We start from the raw sequence: 18,225 nt of genomic DNA, 5'->3' as shown, positions 1-18,225 counted from the left end.
TTGTGGGAAATTACATGTATTTAATACTTAAATTCCCAAGTATGACACAAAATGAAAACATTCCCAGTTTAAAGAAATTTGCATCACTGAACTGCCACTAAATTGGATAATATGTTATGTCCCATTATGGTTCTTTTGAACGTTTTGAGATTTCAGGTTGTCACAGTGGCAAGTATGAAGATGATTGTCTTCTTGGATGTTGCTCCATGTAGTATGGTACAAGTTTCCTGATATCTCAGAGGTTCTTTCTCCCTCCATCAGGGCAACTTATTACCATGACGATGAAGGCAGCAAGAACCTTTGAAGCACTGGTAAACTTCTACCACACTGCACAGGCCAACATTCCAGAAGAGAGCCATATTAATTTTCATCATTATATTTCTTCCTGTACTACTGAGACACAGCCGATAATATCTATTCTAAAAACAGTTAGCCTATGTATTCCTACATGGTTAAGCAGATTACTTCACCTTCCATTGCAAAGTCAGTCACTCAGATAGATGTGTTTCCACGGCAATCTCACACCTGCAGGTGCACTGATAATTTCAACAAGGATTGTTTTGCTTGCCGACATTTTCATTCACAAATCACGCTAGGGTGATATGGGTCACACATGTGTCATGTATATGGATTATAATAAATGCATATAGTATTTTTATTTGAAAACCTAAAGGGAAGGAAAAGACCACTAGGGATAATAAGTTTACATGGAAGAATTATATTAGAACAGATAATAAAAAAGTAGAATATAAGATGTGAAATGGATGATGATAACTCACAACAGGGTCCAGTAGTGGGCTCTTATGTGTACAGCAATGAACATTTAGGTTGAATAAAAGACAAGGAATATCTTAACCAATTAAGCCACTGCTAGCTTTTCAAGGAGGCCCCACCAACTAAACAACCAACATTGCTTATCATATAGACAGAATATAATGTAATGCTAATAGAATTGCATTTGGTTTAGAGAACAAATTACATAATCAAGGAAAACTTCATCCAGATCACATACATTCAATAGTTATACAGTAAAACAAAAAGTATATTACAATGTTATAGCTTATGATATTACAGCCTGCAAGCACATTTGGATCACAGATGAAGCCGGCTTTAGTACATGCTGGAAGCAGAAAGGTGTCTGGTGCAGCTGAGTTTTCAGATGAAGGAATGACATATTCAGACCAGCGGGATCGCTCACTGACAGTTATGATACCTCGAGCAAAGTACCGACCAATACCACCAACATCTCCTTTACTTGCCATGTCCACATTTGGTGCTGAACAGAAACGAGCAATTGCTCAGGAACAGCAAAAGCTTCTCAACTACTTGGAGACAGGAAAGCAGGTAAAAGATTTTAAGTCTTCATAGTGGTAAAGATTAAGATTGTAATCTTCTGGGTTATGATACCATGTAGTCTTACAGGTGGGTACAAATATTTTCAAGAAATGTGTCACCTCCACATGTTCTTAAGATGGAGATGATGAATACTGGTAACCACCTACAAGACTATGAATGCAGTATCATAACCCAGAAGATTATAGTCCTAAAAATGTTTGTACCATACAGTGACTTCTAACAAAACATTTTCACATATTTCATTACCAATGCAGTATTAAAATAATTTTCATCCTAACAATTTGCAAAGGTTCTAAATTAATTTGGCATAATGCACAGATCTGCTAAGTTTCTCTTTACAGCATTGTAATATCATATTATATTCTTCTTTAGACTGTATCAATTAAAAGTGTCATAGAAACCACAAAAATTACAGTGTTTTCTGAAATACGAGGTATATTTCAAACACAGGACAGATGCATTGGCAGATTTCATGAATAAGTTGTTTCTACTCTTGAAACAAAACTGAATACTTAGCAGCTCTAATAGCAAGAACTGTTCTATTTGACATGTATTCCTTTCTATCTTCATTTCTAGTAAATCACAATAAAATGTAGGATGCATAACTTTTTATGATTATATTCCAACTCCATTTATTTTCATGGGAAAGAAAAGCTGAACAGTAAATACTTGAAACATCTTATCTTTTTCATACACAGGAAAACCGCAATGCTGCCAACAAAAAACGAAAACAAAGTAATTCCACAAATCAAACAAATGAAACAGCTCCACCACCATCTAGGAAATCCTCAGCTCCACGGAAACCCTCCACAGGTAATTGGTAGTGTGCAGTTGGCTCGTTCATAGCAGCTCATGAAGATTTGCAGGCAAAATCTAGTAACCAGCCTAGGTACCAAAGTCAATAAATATATAAAAACCCTATAATAAAATATAATATAAATGATGAAAATAATTTAAATCACATTCACCACTTCCTTTAACAATTACAGGTGAAATTTCAGATAAGATACAGTTTTTTGAGTGGGCAAAGTGAATATAAACTAAATTCTGTATAAACTATGAAATGCTAAGAATACAAGAATGAGATGAAACCTAGAAAACTAATGGAGAACATAGAGTCATCTGATATTTCTATACTGCACATTAGAATGAATGTGCATCTGTGTTGATGAGTACTTCTATTTGTAGGTAAAGTTAATTCTCTGCTAAGACAGACAGTAGTATGTTAAAACATGATTATCTGAAAACAACTCTTAAATAATATTTAGAATTAACACGTAGAGGTTACTGTCATATGTCTATGTTAAAAACCTTGTCCTTAATGGAGTTGAAACCATAAAATCTATTAACTGATGAATAATCCACTGTTAAAAATACAGAACTACAGGAAGTTTCTGCTTGCTATTCCTGCACTTTGGACTCCTGTTATTGAACCTTTACGTTTGGTGGGTATAGTACAAATTAGGGTATTATGACAGTGGTTCCCTTATAAACAAAACAGTATCCCAATTAGTGTACTGTGGTCCATAGCCTATACTGAATAAAATTATTGCCATAAGTTATTGCTATTGTATATAACTGTGTGGGTGCATATATTTGACGTGTTTGCAGTTGGTTGACTGGTACATTCTCTCTTATGAACTTAATTTGGACAACTTAGTTACCTCTTAGACGAACTAATAATTTTCTCTTAGATGAGAGTTTTTGGTTATGTAACATTTTCATTACCTGGTTCATGTTCTTCAGTTTCATTGCACTGTTTCTCACCAAATATGTATTGGTTTCCCACAAGGTAAACTTTTCAACCGACATACTTAAACAGTGAAGTTTTTCAAAACACGCAAACAAATTTACACCCGTTCAGATGTTGGCAACATACATCTTTAGATATTCTGTGATTTAAAGACAAGCTTTAATAGGAATACCAACATTATCAAAAAACCCTAAACATTATTTTGGACATTTGTGCATTATTTGTATAATTAAAAATCTTTACCAGCTCAGTTTACAACGGAATTAATTGAAATTATCCATTTTAGTATAAATACGTGAGCATAGCATTTATAATTTTATTCGATATCAAATAACTCATGCAACAATTATTGGATCTGAATTAATTAAATGTTACTGGGTACAAGAAAATGCAAAGAATATTAAAATGAAAAAGTATATTTTTGACCACTTTTTCGTAAAATCTCCCTTTTAAAAGACAGTTAGTGTCAATACTGACAGACACTGTAATTTAGTTTACTTATTTTATTAAAGATTTATGCAACAAATCCTTATTGTTGATGTTACTGAATATATCTAAAAGCTATTTCCAACAAGTGGGATAAAATTCAGAGAAGAACATTAGATAGCTAACTAGAAATGTAAGGTTAAAGTTCAGTCATCTTTTCAAAAAATGTATGTTACCCCAAATTCAGGGGTAGGAGGGGTATTAGTTTATGTGATGATTGCAACTAAAAGAATAACATACATGATTGATAAACATCCTGTTTGTGTTGGACAGGTGCACTTGTATCAGCTGGATTTGAAGTATCAGCCACTGTGGGCCATAAAGAACCAGGCTCTGACACTGATATGGCATCTGCAGCAATTTTACATGGTAATGGTGGTAAGAGTGGAGACAACAACCATAATACTCTTGCAAGTAATGGCTCTCACTTTACCACACTACGCACTAATGACAGGTAACTGTAAACGCATTATTGCATTCCTATCTTTGAACGTCAAAAGCATTGTAATGTTCCTTTAATGCCTCTCTTGACGTATTTTTCTGATTCTCCTGTGCTGGAGTCATAAGTTTTTTCATTGGTTTCTTTGTTTCCTTTGCAATTTTTCCATCTAGCTTCATGCCTAGTTTCATGGGTCAAACAGTTTTTAAGATGTAATCCTTTGGCAAGAACCATACAACACATTATGTCTTCCTCAAGTAATTACATGTTTTATGAATGGTTCTAATCTTTATTTTAAAATGTGAAATATAAGGGAGTAATAAACAAGACCACTTCTGATGTGAAGCTTTCACAGCGGCTTTCATTAATAAAGTCTTCTCGGGCTATCAGCCGTGTTACATGGTGATTAATCGCCGACATTTCGAGACCATAGCCTGAGAAGACTTTATTAAAGACCCCTTCTCGTTTACTTGTAACTAACTAAATGTAAAAGTGGGTATTCTAACTAGTGAACACACTAATGTGGCATGTGACAAGTTGTAATGGTGAAATATAACTGTTTAATTAAATCTTTCATATTCCCACAAAGTTCTTACTGTTTGAAATGAATCAAATACAACTGTAAAGTGAGCATATAATTGCAACAATTTTCACTCCATGGCTGTAAATTACAGATGAAAATCTAGCTGAAGCTAGCCACATGAAATAAGGCTTCTTATAATCATACTTTTGCTTCTTCATGTTCATTGTTGTTCAAGCATCTCTAACTTCTTCTCACAACTTGTGATTTTTACAGTGAGACAAACATGCCAGAGCTGGTAGCTGAATCAACGACAGATTCACATCTAGATACAAACTCAAGGGTGCAAGAACTGTAAGCGCTCCTTCTTTGTCTGTCCAGCTGTAATATAGTCTTTCTTATAGTTCACTGTCAATCTATGTAAATACTTCAGCACTTCAAATACTTCAAAAATAACATATGAAAGGATTTGCATATTAAAATGAAGACAGAAATGATCATTCTCAACTGTGTTATGAATGAACATAATAAAACAACTTGATTATAATAAAGAGCACAGTTAGCCATGACATTGTCCTTCTTACTCTATCAGCAGCCAATGATATTGGAATGTACTTCTCTGTCACTAAGCTTTACCATATCCACTAACTAACAAACAAAAGGAACATTGTATCAATGTACAGAGTTCCAGTCTCAGAAATAAGATGTATTCTGCAGTCATTTTTGTTAATTTAAACATGCATTGCTATTAGAACACCAAGTCAGTCTTCTTTTTTAACAAGCAATGATTCTCTTCTAAGTTTATTAATATTCAAGAGCTGTTATTTATCCTTCTCCTTTAAAGTTAACTTCTAACAAACTGTTATGGTCTCATATCACTTTTCCTCATTAGGTTATGTAATTATATTAATGTGAGTACCATGGTACCATCCATACTTCAGAATTGTCTGAAAAAAATGCATTATTTCTGCATTAATGTGTTAATACATATCCAAGCAGATATAGTACTTCCCAACAACCCCCATTAGCATAAGCAAATTTCCGTTTTAGTTACAAGGCTCTGTTTACCATTTCCAGCAATGCGTTTTGTATGCAAGAATGGTGTTACCTAGCAAGGTATGATGTCTTGCACTTGCACAGGACTCCACCCTCAGTTACCTTTTTGGTTGGTGTTTAATCATTTTGTCTTGAAGGTGTAGACATCCAGGTACTCTGAAATGTCAGCAAACCAGCCACCCATGTCATGGTCTCATCACCCAAGAATAGGAACAAGATACCATGCCATAAAGGCTTTTTGGAAAGATGGGGTAGTTGGATTATGCAATTTATCTCTATATCTGTAAACAACACAGGGTAATGAGACACTCTTTCATTTCCCCTAAAATATACAACTGAAAACTCACTCCAGTTTATTACACTTCTAATTAGCATGAGTTATAAAATAATAATATTGACACCTTTGTGCAGGACTGTCTCTGAAGCACGCTCATTTGATGAGACAACAGTTCAGCCTCCGACGAAGAGCTTACATAGCAATTATGGATCCAATCCCTCATCTAGAAACCCAAATGATGTAAGTGATTATTTATCCTGATACTTTAAAATACATAAAACAGTGATCATGCAACAACGTGCTGGAAGTCACATCCATATCACTAAACCTATGGAATTAAATTTTTTTGGCAACAGATTCACGACTTTCTCACAATGTCTGAGGAACTAGGTCATGAAGTGATCTTGTCGCAAATACAGACTTCCTACCACCGTGACTCAGTTTCAAACATCATCTTTTTATGTAGGCTTTGTAATACACTAGAATAGGTTTTTTTAACCTCATCTCCCCTAATTAAATGTCCAACTTCTTACACAGACTTTGGCTGACTCTCCTTTCCCTGTACATTCTATGTAACAAACCTGGAAAGGTGGTCTTTTTGGAGTTTTCCACTGAGGCCATGGTTCAGAACCATGGTCTGACAGTGACCTTTCTTCCAACCTGTGCAACAAAGGGTCCCCACTGCATGGTCATGCTCTCTCCCCCCCCCCCCCCATGTGAACACCTGATTACATGGTTTCACACTGTCCATGAGTCAGGATCAGAAGCAGGGAATTTTGAAATCATGTGCATCTCTGTTCATAAATATGCAGGTGGGAGCCATATATGCATGACTGACTAAAATACAAGTACCTATATAAATAATTACATAAAGAGAGATCAGAGTTCATAAGATTTTAAGGTTATGTGAATGTCCATGACCTGAATTTATCAGGACTTGAATGGATTTAAGGTTCACTTTGAAGAAATTTCTTTAAAAAAAAGCTGTCCTGGCATATGACATGTAGGTGATTGGGGAGAGGTGGTGTAGCTCTTACTCATTCTTAACCTCAGCACTAGATAGAGGTGAGTGGCCAGCATCACATCCCAGGAGCAATTTACCTCTGGGAAAGGACCCCAGTAACCACTGGAGAGAGGCTTGATGGGCCATACAGCTGGTCTGGACACAGAGACTAAAGGAAAAATCCTTTGCCCCTGTTGCGGATTGAAGCCCGTCATCCAGTCTGTAGTCGGTTGCTATACTGACAGCTACCCTGGCTCCTGAAGTGGTTTCTTGAAAGGCTTAGAAATCAGCACCTTTACCCTTTATCATCTGTGTGACAAAGCTGGCCATGTTTCACAATAGTACACTGCTTCCATCAAACCTCTGGCTGGCAGCCGTGTAGTATAGTAATTTAAATTTCCTATTCCAGTACAATAAAGATTAATTGAATTTTGTGGTAAACTGCATGTTTGATATCTGTACAAGAGCAATACCATGCTTTCATTTTTAGGAGGCACACACTATGGCAGAGCGAGATCTTGGATCCACGCTACTTATGCCACAGACACACCTTTATAAACCCGACAGGGTATGTACATTCTGTTCATAACATAATTACTTTTGATAGGAGTAAAAAGAGGGAAAGAGCTTGTGATTATCCTACAGATAAAGAAAGACAGTAAATCAAATGACAGCTTAAGATAAGGAATTTGTAGTTAGTCTAGTTTTAGTTATACTGTACAGACAGGATGATGAATAGACAAAAACCATTTTTGAGTCATAAAATTCATAAAACAATGCACAATTCCATAATGTCACTTAGAAGTGGACCTTTTGGTATAACAAGGATGTCTTATAGTACTCAAAGTGTGACTGTTAATTTGAAACTGTTGAAGGGACTTCAGTATTAATGGTTTCTCACCCATAACGTAGTTTCAAAATATGAACCTGCATATATTATTATAATGAAGTTTCATTGTAACGTAGATCAAAGATGGAGATCAGTATTAGAAACCCATTTAACTTCCTAATATGCTTGACATAAAATCATTTATTCAGATCTTTAAATTTACTGTTGCAATCATGAAGAAATTACAGCAGATTACATTCAAGGAACGCTTGCTATAACAGGCAGGGCATGTAGTACAAGTAAAAGAGAGAAATGTATACAGAATTTTGATATTTAAATACCAACAAACTGAAACTGCATTCACAAAGAAATTATTGCATATTGCTTGCTAAATGGGTGGGAAATATAGACTGCATGACAGAGATGAGAAATTACAAAATTTTGGTTAGGAAGCCTGAAGGGAAGAGACCACTTGGGAGACCCAGGTGTCAGTGCGAGGATAACTTGACTCATGTCCTCCTTGTATTCTACATCTCTGCTGTAGTTATTGCTCATATTAATCATTTCTTATGTTTGTTTACAGGGCAGTGATATTTCGAACTTTGACTCACTATGAATGTGGTACCTGCTGGCTCAAACTCAAGTACTTTTGGTATCAGATATATATGTAACATATACCAAATCAAACCTTGGAATGACATTGCATTATGAGCATGATTTTTATTTAAAGTTAATTTGGTTCACAATTGCTATGCTATTATGAGGTGTCTTACACTTTATTGATAATTTGTTCACTATTTTGAGAGCAAATCATAACTTCATGAACAGACACGAAGTGTAACACCACAGATAAACTTATGGCAAATATTTGTTATGGTACTATGAATTTTAAGAGTTTACAGAAGAATGATTAAGAGTTTTATATATTTTCTTTTATGAGTGCATGAAAAACTTTACAAATATTTAATATAGATTATATATAAATAGAAACATAATCTGTTTATGAACATATTCTATCTTAAAAATTGACTGAACTAAAATATTAAAAAAATCACTGATAAAATCTCTCAAGATAACATAAACAACTGCAATGATTAGCAATTTTAAATTCAGATATATTTCACAGTTACATATAATTATTCTTGTAATAAGTATGGTGAGAAAGTGGCTTACTATGATGTACTTCTCAAAACTGTGTGTGTTCTGCAATTTGAATAACCTATATTATCATGTGATAACTTTGCAAATATAAATGCTCAAAGCTGCTGGATGAAAGGAATAATTTGAAGCTGGAGGAAAGAAACCAAACCATTTAGCATATTTATTTTCAAATTAACAAATGAGAGAAATGAAAGTACTGGTGTTGGCATTGTTACTATGCTGGTATTATTGCTATGTGAAAGGTTCCTGGTAAATGATGCACACTATCTATTTGGAGACTTATTGGCAAATATAGATTATGTTGGTATCACACACAAAGTCATTAAAATAATGGAAGAATGGATGTTAATTATATTATAATGAGAGTTTATACATACTATACTATTTAAGACACAGTAAATGGTGTAACTTATACAAACAAGAAGATTAAGTATTTTGAATATTAAGGAGAATGAAAAAGAGCCAGAATTGTAAATAAATAAAGATACCTTCTCCATATGTGGCAATGAGTAGGAGAAGAAATTTTTCAATGGTTAAAAAATCTATAGTATTAGGGTATAATGAACTACCTAGGAAAAAGGGCATAGTAATAATGCTATACAGTGAAATATGGTTATGATTAAAAAAGAAAATACACACGAATATACAAATATTAATTGAAATTAAAAATTTAAATTTAAGAAAACAACGAAGACTTGCTGAACTGAAAATAGTGTACAACTGCAATTATATTGTAGTCTATGTTCAACAATCAGGGTTTTGCTGAAACACTTCACCCAATTAATGTAAATAAAAATAACTTTATAAAGGTTGACATCTTAATAATTTATATGTATATTGTAGGTAGGAATAACTAAGAGAAATAAGCTGCTACAACTTTATTGTAAATATAATTCATCCAGTTCTAGCTCAAAGAAGAGAGTGTTTGTGATGTTTAAATTACATGCTTTGTTGAAGAGAAGTACTATTTTCTGTAGTTGAGTGCCAAAACAATTTTATAATCTAAACATGTCATTTTTAAATATCATAAGAGGTATGCTTAAAATCAGCTATGTGCAATTTATCAAATTTTACAAGCTTGTTTTCTGAATTATAGACTTGCCTCAGTGATTCCAAACATGTTATGACCACACAACACAAAATCAAGTGATGTACTGAACAAATACGTTTATTTTGTATCAGACATGAATAAATCAACTAACTATGTTCAAACTGCAGATATTGTTATTTTGGCAGTATATACATGCACAACCCATTCCCACAGCTGTCACTGAATCTGAAACACAGAATGTCCAATTAGCTGAAAAACTATCATAATATTTGGTTTGCGGATAATGTGTGTATGTCAATCTTAATTTTAATTATTGAATTTACTGAAAGGTTATAAAACTGATCATTGTCATACATACGAGGTGCGATCGGAAAGTTTCAAGACTGTGTCAATAGAGGGCGAACCGGATGTATTACGAGCTTCTGCCTTTAGGGGGTGCGGCCTACATTCATAGTGAATCAGTGTGCCAGCCGGCATCATCGAATTATCATTTGTTTCTTGGTTACGGGCGTTTTGGTAGTGCATTACACCGACCCTCCTGCAATTTCGGAATGGCGTGTGTGTATCAAATTTTGCCAAAGACTCGCCAAAACCGCTACGGAAACCTATGAAATGCTAAAGCAAGCATTTGGGGAGTCCGCAATGGGTCGTGCACAAACTTTTGTGTGGCATCCACGTTTTAAAAATGGCCGAACCTCTGTCGATGATGACGAGCGTTCTGGACGACCATCTTCGAGCACAACGCCCGAAAATGTTACGAAGATTCGGCAGGCCATTCACGAAGATCGACGTCGTACCATCAACGACTTGTGCGACATTGTTGGGATAGGTTGCGTGAAGATGTGAGACGGAAGCGGCCGGCAAAGTGGCGCAACCACAACTGGCTGCTGCATCATGACAACGCGCCAGCGCACACCGCCCTCAAAGTTCGGCAGTTTTTGGCCTCAAACACCATGGCCGTCATCCCGCACCCTCCTTAGCTCCGTGTGACTTCTTCCTCTTCCCAAAGATGAAAATTCAGCTAAAGGGAAGGAGATTTGAGACGATAGAAGAGATTCAGGCAGAATCGCAGATGGTGCTTGACAGGCTGACAAAGAAAGATTTTCAGGGATGCTTCCAGGCTTGGCAGCGGCGCTGGGATCGTTGTGTTCACTCCCAGGGGAACTACTTCGAGGGTGATGGATGAATTTAATACCTGAGATAAGTGTACGGGTTTTTACACGCGCAGTCTGGAAACCTTTCGATCGCACCTCGTACAACATAGGCTCTGCCAGGTATTACAGTCCTGGCACCTATGGTGAAGTTTAAGTACAACAGAGGAATAAGAGCTGTATTGTTAGAAGAAAAAGGTAAGGCACTGCTACTACAGAATTTGACACATTCATAGCTCCTCCATGACAAATCATTTAAAGCCCAGTAACTATATATAATTCTGAATTTTGCCCACAGGACATTTTTATATGATTCTCAGAATAAACGATGATTATCTCCTTCATTAGTAATGAAGATATGTTCAAGATGAGCTTCAGTTTCTAAGGCATAATTCTTGATCTTTGTAGACAAAAGTCCATGGCACATTCATTTTATACCACCTATACCTCCATGCTTCTTCCTCATAATCTTTACACTTATGTATCTATGAATGCATGAGACACATCCCTGACACTATGTTGGTCTAGTAACATGGTACCAGACTCAGTTTGGAACAGATTAGAGCTTTGTTTATTATAACTCTGTAGAAAATATTTTGCTTTAGGAAGAAAAAGCTACAGAAGTATCACTGTAACCTACATAATTGGATTTTGGGTCATTAGATCAAGATTAACATTCTAAGCTACTGAATATAAAATAATGTTCGTAACTTGGAACTCAAATAATTGAACACATTTACCTTCCTACATTCAATAACTGTACATTGAACTGTATTTCTTGCATTCCTTTCAACAGACTATAATGGAAGTTTATGTATACAGAAAAATTAATAAATTTTTCAGTTGTACATCGCTTGATTATCATAGCCTCCACTGCAGTCCTATGTATCCAAACAAGTCTGCTGATTAGGTCCTGGCTTGTTACTCTACAACAGTGATGCGCAACCGGTGTGCTATGGAGGCCATCTAGGCATGCCATGAAATCTTCACCTCATATTGCCTGTCTTCAATTTCACCATGTATCGACCTTATTTGCTCAAAAAAACAGGCACAAGTATCACAATGATTATCAAGTGACAATGGATAAATTTTGTGAAACTAGTACTACTACTGCAATATATAGTCCCTAAAATAAATATTCATTTATTCCTTATACGAGGGTTACTTCAAAAGTCATGGCAACTAATTTTTGGGAGGCAAACACGTTATATTGAAGAAAGTTCAAAATATACATATGAAAGGGCACGATATACTCCTCCAATTGCAGTAGTCAGATCAGGTAGGTGTGAATGGGTGTAGGTACAGTAGGCAAGAAAAAAGGCACATTACGGAATGACCGTTTTTTTTCATTCTTTAATCCTCAAAAAATTCAATTGTGATTAAAAAAATACAAAAATTCAATGTGAGTTAAATCAGAATTCTTACATTAAGACTAGCAACCTTCAAAGTAGTCTCCGAGTGTATCAAGTACTCGATGCCAACGAGGAGGAAGACAGCGAATACCATCAGCTTCACCATCTCCAAATCTTGCCATCTCGCGCCGAACTGCGTCGGAAATGTCCCCTTGCGTTTCCCTCACAATGGCATTAGGAAGGAATAAACGTCCTGAACTGCTTCACAATGTCATCGTCCTTCATGACAATGCAACCGCCCACACAGCAGTGTCAAGAACCTTTTACGACGTCAGAGATGGGAAGTACTACAACATCCTCCATATTCACCCGACCCTTCGACATGTGACTATGACTTAATACCCAAATTGAAACAGCCACTGCGAGGGAAACGCTTTTGTACATGAGATGGCAAGATTTGGAGATGGTGCAGCTGATGGTATTCGCAGTCTTCCTCATCGTTGGCAGCGAGTACTTGATACACTCGGAGACTACTTCGAAGAATTCTGATTTAACTCACATTGAATTTTTTTTGATCACAATTGAATTTTTCAAGGATTAAAGAATGAAAAAAACGGTCAATCCGTAACGTGCCTTTTTTCTTGCCTACTATACCTGCACCCATTCACACCTACCTGATCTGACTATGCCAATTGGAGGAGTATATCGTGCCCTTTCATATGTATATTTTGAACTTTCTTCAATATAATGTATTTGCCCCCAAAAAATTAGTTGCCATGACTTTTGAAGTAACCCTCGCACATCCCAATGAAATTAAACCTATAAGACAAATGAAAGGAATTCACAACCACCTCATGTTTCTTCTAAAACAAGTTGAAGACTTCACTGTATTGAAGGATTTTATTAGTACCTCACATACAATGTTTTCAGAACAATATGTATCTTAAACACTGCTCTGTCAGATGAGACATGTAATGTGAAACAGAATACGTAAATAAAAAGGTACACTGAATAACTTGCACAACTAACGGTTTCCACAAAATTTACCTAACTAGGAGAGGGGAGTCTTTCTCTTTAATTTCACAGACTAAAATGGGGACCAGCTGTAATTTCAAACTGTTGGGTAAACAGAAACCATCTGAACAGGAAAGAAAGAATTCCCTCCCATATATATTGAAAATACATACACCCAAGCAACTGTGAAATCAGGAAAAAGAAGAAACTGACTTTTAGGCAAGGCAGACTGAAGTAGGTCATGTTATGCATCAATGTACAAGACCCGCTCCTTCATTCAAGTATTGTGTATAATATGAAATATTACAATTTTGGTTACCCCCATTTTAACATACACATTATACATTCCAATACTGCTCAATGTTCCTACCATGTTACCTCCCATGTTGTCCATAATAAATGTAAATCCACACTATAATCTTGTTTTACCTTGGTGTAAAAACTTAGTTTATAAATTCTATTTGTGCTTGTAAATCTATATTTATCTGACAGAACTGCACTATACACCCAATATCCTTTTTTAAATTAAATTATTCTTACAGATGAAGCACTGAAATGGATCAGTAGTAGTATATTTATGTTAACTCATACATGGAATTATTACTTCATACTGCCAGTCAGGATTTATGGCATAATATAGTATCAAGAGAATTGAACAAATGAAAAAACTAGTGATAATTCCGTTTGAATGTGAAATTCTTGTTTTCTCAGCTTATAATGTTGGTGACTAAAAACTGGGCCATTTCTGATGATGCGATAATATAAAGAATAAACAATAAATTGTCATTCCAGTTGCACCTGGATTTTCATCCTCTTTAAAAAATGTAATGACACAAACGCCAGAAAAGTATCTTGTAACCCATTCACACACACCTGATATAGTAATGATCACATGCAAAATTCATAGCGCGGAAAAATGTTCGCCTGCCTTACGTGCAGAGGTCATTCCTTAACATGAATTTAACCTTGGAATAATATTCTGATGAAAATGTCTCTACATACTGTACTCATATCCCTGTTCATGAAATCATCTGGAAATGTGATGGAATGACAATTGTACAGCAGACCTTCATTATACAAAGAGTATCCAAGGACAGATTCAACACCCGAGTTAAATGCAAAAACATTTATCTAATTTACTGTCTTGGGAACATGATTACATCCATGGTGCATCTGATCCCATGGTATAATGAGGGTCTACTGTATTTGCTGTTAAAGGTGAGAACCAACTTAGAGATGAAAACAAAATTATAATTTGACAAATGTGGTGTCAAGTATCAAAAAGGTAGGCTGTTTATTTAGGAAACAAGGAAATAAAAGTGAGTTTTTCTTCTGGGATGTGATGCCACATGGACTAATGGGGTAGATACTAATGCTTCTCCAAAATGTTCATATCTATCCATGAATCCATACAGCATCATAACCCATAAGAACATCATCTTCACTGAAGAGAGAACCTCAAATCTCAGACGGAAATAAAACATCTATTTTCTCTTTCATCTGTAGCAGTAAAAGACTTAAGCAAGTATTCTGATCAGAGTTTATATTAACAAATCTGCAATACAACTTTGAACATATTTACAAAATAATTACAACCTATTTATAGGACATCATTCTTTTTGAATAACTGTATGGGGTTATCCCTAGCAAAAAACTTTGGCCTGAATTTGATGTTGAATGGAATAATGAACAACTATGAACCAACAAACTGGCATGATAAAGGTAGTAAAAGTTTCAATATAAGAAATAAAAGATACACAAGTCTTTACACCATGTAGCATCCTTTTCAACTTCTGATAATTTTTTCAAAATTTTCAGAACTTCAACTTATCTCCAGAAACAATTTTCAATGAGGGAAAATACTGTCCTGCTGTTTACTGTAGAGAATGCAATCAGGTTCAATTATCACAAGTAATGGGTTGTTGCTACACTAATAAAAGCTGCAAATGGTTTACATTGGCTGTCCACTGGCAAACAAACTGCTGGCTTATTGTTCTGTCTTGAAGAAAATGTGGCAGGAATTCTGTTGATGAATATAGTATGGACGGATTTTGCTTGTAACACCTGTACATTTACTGAGATAACCCCCTTCCAAATGCAGAACCATATTCATTGTATAGGTTACATGTAACAGTGTAAATGGATTTGTAAAACAAAACACGGATCAGATTACATACTTTTCACTTTTATTAAAGAGATTGTTAAGAAGAATAAACCCAAATATGTTGGCCACAAAGGTACAGTGAGGCCTTGTTATTTTTCAAACTAAGTTTAAAATCAACTCTCTCATACTAACACGCCTACTTTGTTACTCTTTTCTGTTTCATCCTGCGAAATAACATCATTACTATTCAGAACAATAAAAATAAGTGATTTACATTTATGCATAATTACATCCTTCCTGAAAGAACAGAACAGCAAGTAAAATACAAGCCAGATTCTTCCTGTAAACTTGGCATGCATTTAATTAAATGACTACAACAAAATATGAGGTCTGCCAGTGACTTAAGGTACTCCAAAAACACTAACTGTTTCTACTCTGACTGGCAACAGTGTTCCAAGCATCTTCTAGGCAAATCAACTGGATCAACCCCGCACACGGCATTTTGAACAAAATAACAGTCATGCCGCACACCACTAGTACCTTTTTACAAACCACACAACACTGTCACATCACTATCTGACACACATGCACTCTGGTAAACACACCCAATTTATTCATAAACAGGTACTCCTAAAAATTCCCAGACAAAATCCAAACTGAAGGCTACAATTGTTACATGTACACTTCACCAAACAAGATTCAAACAAAACTTAAAACAAACAAGAATTATCCACACATCAACATCCCTTAACTAATAACAGGAAGATTGTTTCTTAAATTCATGTTTTGAAAAGTTTGTCAAAAGGACCAAAAGTGGAAAGAGAATGGAATATCTTCTCGACACACACAATCAGCAGGCATTATACAACCTGCTAAATGGAACACACTATAAAAGCTTCTCCTGATGTTCAAAGAAAAGTCTGTATTTTATAGCATCTTGAAAAGGAAAGATTTTCCTGATAAACAATGAAGCCAAATTTCCTCAATTTGATCTGTGAACTACATTCAAGGAAGATGCAACAAGAAATTTGATAGGTATAATCCAACAAACATCATAAGTTTTATTTATTTAGACCAATGTAATTAATAAGGATGACCAGAATACAAGGCGGTAAAATAAATATGGACCACAGAAGCCAAAGCAGGTAATATGGATTCAAATTGAAGAAGTCCCTGTATTTGTTGGTAATTCACATGTTGAAGGAGACCAGTCACACAAACCATTTACTAAACTGCTTCTCATGTTGGGGGTGGGGGCTAAGAAAAATCTGAAGATGTACAAAAAATTTAGTTTCATGGCCACTTACAGCTTTCAACTTCTTCCACACTACAATTCATACTTCATGTGTGACAAATCTCTTTGCAGGTTTTGGCTCATGTTGGAAAACTCTTTAAGCCGTTATACAAGAATACTGCAAGAATGGGGAAGGGATACAGAATCTTTGTGTACTTAATTTAAGATAATAAACCTGCAAAACACACTTCTCTATTCTCTAGTAGCCAAGACACCAATTTTAATGATGAGCAATCTTTTTACCATTCCTTCACAAAGAAGTCTCTAGAAATTGATATGAAACAGGGAAAAACCAACTTTAGCTAAATGACACACACATATATATATATATAATGGGTCGGGTAAGCTGTAAGAACTGGGACTACATTTTACAGACCAATATGAGTGATGCAACATAATTAGCATATGGTAAACACTGAAAACAACTTTATACCTTTTTATTCCTCAATATTTACTATTAAGTTCTTAAAATCAATGTAAGTCTTTGTAAAGGCATTTGTCTACTAAAAAAAGTTAAATAAAACATCATTTAAGCATGTTTCTAGGTACCCAATGCCCAAACCTATGCACATTGCACATGCTCCAATATCGAAGCTCAAAAAGAAGAGCATGGTCAAACCAACAACACGCAACTACGCAAAGACAGCTTCCTAAAATCGGAGGACTGAGTCGCAGTTCTGACTATGTAATGCCACAAATAAGTCACTTCCTTCCTGTGGGTAATGGGCTATGGGGTGCAACGCACAGCCAAAACTACAGGGTAGTGTCCATTGGCTTAACACAATCTGTTCACAGTCTCTCTTCCTTACAGCTTTTCTGCAAGAAAAACTTTAATTTCATTCATAAACGTGTGGTACTTATTTTCATGACCTAAACTAGATTATAACAAAGCAAATAAAAAAAGCCACTTTCTTCTTACATATATTTAAAAGTCTCAAACTCAACTATGTTCCATTAACTGTAGTTCCTCAGTGTGCCATTGGTTTTGTCCATCAAAAAATATTGGCAACGACAACCACGTATCGACGGTACTCGCCATAAGTCTTGTAGGAAGTGGTATTTCTTGATTTTTGATCACAAAATGGCACAACTTCTTCTTACATTGTTATATTCATTCCTGCAGTCAGCTGCCAGTGCAATTCAGAACAAACATAACTTGTTGAGTGACCTCAATAGCTATTTGATCCCTAATCACTTCTATTACTAGGCACAACAGGTTCAAATTTTCTGAATCTTCTCGCCCACTACAACTGGATTGTTGCGACGAATCTCTTGGGCTCCCATCTCTCGGTAGTCAAAGGTGCAATTGTGCTTGTCACTGTATCGGTGGACCGCGCAGAACAAGCCTCCGCATCGACACTCGAATCCTGCAAGTAGGT

General features: G+C 35.5%; 2 protein-coding genes across 15 annotated transcripts in view; one reads left to right on the top strand and one right to left on the bottom strand.

Annotated features, from left to right (window-relative positions):
* The window catches only part of LOC110830078 (uncharacterized), a 91,596-nt gene extending 81,504 nt beyond the window's left edge, over positions 1-10,092 (top strand). Inside the window, exons 12-18 of one of the 4 annotated variants that reach the window (XM_087343529.1) lie at positions 1,075-1,344; positions 2,055-2,169; positions 3,869-4,049; positions 4,831-4,908; positions 6,022-6,127; positions 7,381-7,458; positions 8,303-10,092. In XM_087343529.1, coding sequence (XP_087199655.1) covers positions 1,075-1,344; positions 2,055-2,169; positions 3,869-4,049; positions 4,831-4,908; positions 6,022-6,127; positions 7,381-7,458; positions 8,303-8,335 — 861 coding nt within the window. In that variant the 3' untranslated portion in view covers positions 8,336-10,092. Of the gene's footprint in view, positions 1-1,059; positions 1,345-2,054; positions 2,170-3,868; positions 4,050-4,830; positions 4,909-6,021; positions 6,128-7,380; positions 7,459-8,302 lie in introns of all 4 variants that reach the window. The other 3 variants (XM_087343523.1, XM_087343534.1, XM_087343539.1) reach the window with 3 other exon arrangements.
* A 4,821-nt stretch (positions 10,093-14,913) lies between these two features.
* Positions 14,914-18,225, bottom strand: part of drn (zinc finger AN1-type doctor no) — a 35,446-nt gene continuing 32,134 nt past the window's right edge. For all 11 annotated transcript variants that reach the window (XM_022063227.2, XM_022063210.2, XM_022063259.2 and 8 more), the window contains one exon: positions 14,914-18,213. In XM_022063227.2, coding sequence (XP_021918919.1) covers positions 18,065-18,213 — 149 coding nt within the window. In that variant the 3' untranslated portion in view covers positions 14,914-18,064. The remainder of the gene's footprint in view (positions 18,214-18,225) is intronic.

This window comes from Zootermopsis nevadensis, unplaced genomic scaffold (assembly GCF_977971745.1).
Source record: "Zootermopsis nevadensis isolate Lab colony 2312 unplaced genomic scaffold, Znev_1.0 Znev_ptg000001l, whole genome shotgun sequence".
Lineage (NCBI taxonomy): Eukaryota > Metazoa > Arthropoda > Insecta > Blattodea > Termopsidae > Zootermopsis > Zootermopsis nevadensis.
Note: the sequence above shows the minus strand (reverse complement) of the source record. Positions and strands in the feature narration are given on the sequence as shown.